Consider the following 2,993-nt stretch of genomic DNA (forward strand, 5'->3'; position numbering starts at 1 on the left):
TCAATAGTTGTTGCATGAACTTTGAAAATAACCTAAAACTATAAGTGCTACAAACAAAATAACATAAATTGTAATGAGTAACATTGTTTTCTTGCAAAGTAGTTTTAATAATTAGCAAATAAAACGTCATTCTGTCAATCACAAATGTGTTAGATAATGCTAGAATGATTTTCTTGCAAACTTCTATTTTTACTACACAAATTAGTCATCAAACTTTCCATTTCGGGTTCACAACATAGACCGATATACGGGTAAAATTTATGTCCTTTCATTTATAAATGTACGACTTGTATCGCTATCGTTTTAATTGCACACATTAGTTTCTTAAATTCAATAATACTAATTAAAATGTACCATTATTAACGAATTAACGACTGTTGCTTGTGTAGCTGGTACTGAATGATAAAAATTACTATTTTACCCTTCTAAAAAAACAACTTTCAAATGCATATTAGTTCATCAAAATCAACAATTTTCAAACTAACACTTATAACAAAGCACCAAGGCTTCATGACTTTCGATTAAACAACCAACAAGCAAGTTCTGTGCATCCAAAAGTTTTTATGGCTCTGAAATTTGGAACTGTAACCTAGGATGTTGCCCAGCTTCCTCATCAAGGTTCCACCGCCTGCAAAAAGAAAGAACACAATTAAAAAACATAAGGGAACACAAAATGTAATGACAAAAAAAGCTTCATCTTCTAAAAGTTGGTTTTTTTTAAAGGGTAAATTTCAAGTCTAAATAAAAGCATGCACTCAAATGATTCATGCTACATGGTTCATATCTATATGAATTAAGTCTTTTATCATGTTTAATTGATTAGACATAAAGAACACGTTCTAACTTGACAGATATTTAATTGAAAAGTGGAAGAGTCTCAATATGCAACCTAATTGATTTGTCATTTCAAGAATAAAAAATATGCTTATATTTTGATTAAGATATAGAAGTTATAAGAACATTGCTTACAGGTTCTGAGTAAGCATCATGCCTTTATACTTCTTCAAAATCTCCATCATAGCTTCAGTATATGCAGACTCTTCTTTATCTTCAAAACCACCATTTTCACTGCTCATAAGAAACTCATTTCCACCCTCCATATCTTTCATTTCCATTACACAAAAGTATATCCCCTTCATCACATACCCTGAAACTGGCAATTTAAAAACCGGAATATAACAGTTACGCAATATAGTAGGAACATTTACACGATTCAGCATAGTTTCCGAAGCTGAATGCACCCATTCCTTAACCTCACTGAGTTTTTTCCCACTCAGAGAAAGCCTCCCTCTTCTCCCTGAATCGCTAATAGATACCTCTTCCAACATGGGTAGATCATTAACGAGGTACAACAACATCACATGCCATGCCATGATATCTTGCAGACACTGAAACGAAATGATATGTTTGTTCTTCAACAAATCACTGTTTAACTCCAGGCTTCCTTCTTCATCCCCATTTCCATTAACACAAAATCCATCCTTATCACAGAGTGAATTCGGCCACAGAAATATAAACGATTCAATTTTCTTCGTGAAATTAACCTTCCATTTGAACAAACGACTATCGACAGCACTATGACCCGGTGCTAGAAGTTCGATACATAAGGACTTCACTCCTTTAAACTTGATCAAAAACCTATAGGCAGATAGAAACGACTCACCGTATAACGACGAAATCATGCGCAGAAACGACTTACTTGGGATGGTCTTCTTATCGGAAATGTGAGGGTTTAAGACTGGAGAAGCGAAGGAAATGGCATCGACTTGAAGTACAATCGAGGAGAAACGTTTGGAAACCAGATAGCAAAAGCAAAGGGTTTTCAAATCGATTAATCTGTTTAATATTAGGAGGATGATTTCGTCTGGTAAACGACTGATTGGAGACGAATCATTTGCATCTCCTTCGCCGGATTTCTCGAGGTTCCTCAATTTTTTGGGACAGAAAATCGACGGTGGGCTCATCGGACATTTTAACACCGAATTCTGATCATCCTGTTAACTTTTATATTGGTGATAAAAAAATAAATAAATAAATAAAAATTAGAATATAATGAGTAATTTCCAAAAATAGTCCATATGGTTTCAAACAATTTCACAATGGTCCTCCCATATAACACGTCAGAAAAGCTATGAAATACATGTAAAATGAGAAAATACAGCCATTTTATTATTTTTATCATTTTTTTATTCGTTAACCATTTACACAAATTAAAGACAACCACCAACTATAAACCATCAGTATACAGTCTATCATTGGCACTCCCCTCTCTCAGCCCCCACCACTTTCATTTGTTTAGGCCTTCTTGTATACACACCACGAGAAGGCTCATGGTGTGTATACACCTCATTGTCGTCTTCTTCCACCCTCCTTTTATTCTTCAATCCGATATACTCACAACGAAGGAATGTGGTCGTGGTGGGTTTAAGCTGCAAGAGAGAAGAAGAAAGGAAGAGAGAAGAAAATGTCAATGGTGAATTGTGGTGGCCAACACGAGAGACCACGCTCGTGGTTCCAAATCAACGCCACGAGGGATCGGGATGGTGTGCAAGAACAACGATCGTGGCCACCTGGACCACCAATGGCTTCGTGATACCCATACAAGATGACCTTATTTTATAGGCATATCTTTTGGTGACCATCAATAGAGAGCTGAGAATAAAAAAACAATCACTCATTGATATTGATATATACATCATCAACACGCAAAATAGATAGCAAAACATTGATATAGATTCACAAAATCAATACTAGATGCATGATAAAGTACAAACACTAATTTATCTTTATGTTTCACATTTCACAAAATTATAGGCAAAGTCAAACCTAAAATTGAATATGATATGCACATCATCTCCATCTTTTATCCAGGCTAATTAAATCCCAAAACACAAAATCAAATATCAGATCACATCGAACCCACAAACATGAAAGAGAAAATAAGTTCAATAACCACAAACATGAAAAAACAAAAATAAAATAGGAAAAAATTA

The 2,993-nt window shown here is 34.6% G+C and overlaps 1 protein-coding gene across 1 annotated transcript; it reads right to left on the reverse strand.

Moving 5' to 3' along the window:
* Positions 1 to 423: 423 nt before the first annotated feature.
* Positions 424 to 1,991, reverse strand: LOC145093735 (F-box protein AUF1-like). Its single transcript, XM_079031974.1, has 2 exons — positions 970 to 1,991; positions 424 to 628 (listed from the first exon to the last, which is right to left on the reverse strand). The coding sequence occupies exons 1-2, from the start codon at positions 1,962 to 1,964 to the stop codon at positions 562 to 564; spliced, it is 1,062 nt and encodes a 353-aa protein (XP_078888100.1). The 5' UTR covers positions 1,965 to 1,991; the 3' UTR covers positions 424 to 561.
* Between the last annotated feature and the right edge of the window lie 1,002 nt (positions 1,992 to 2,993).

This window comes from Lactuca serriola, chromosome 3 (assembly GCF_051521515.1).
Source record: "Lactuca serriola cultivar US96UC23 chromosome 3, Lser_US96UC23_V15, whole genome shotgun sequence".
Lineage (NCBI taxonomy): Eukaryota > Viridiplantae > Streptophyta > Magnoliopsida > Asterales > Asteraceae > Lactuca > Lactuca serriola.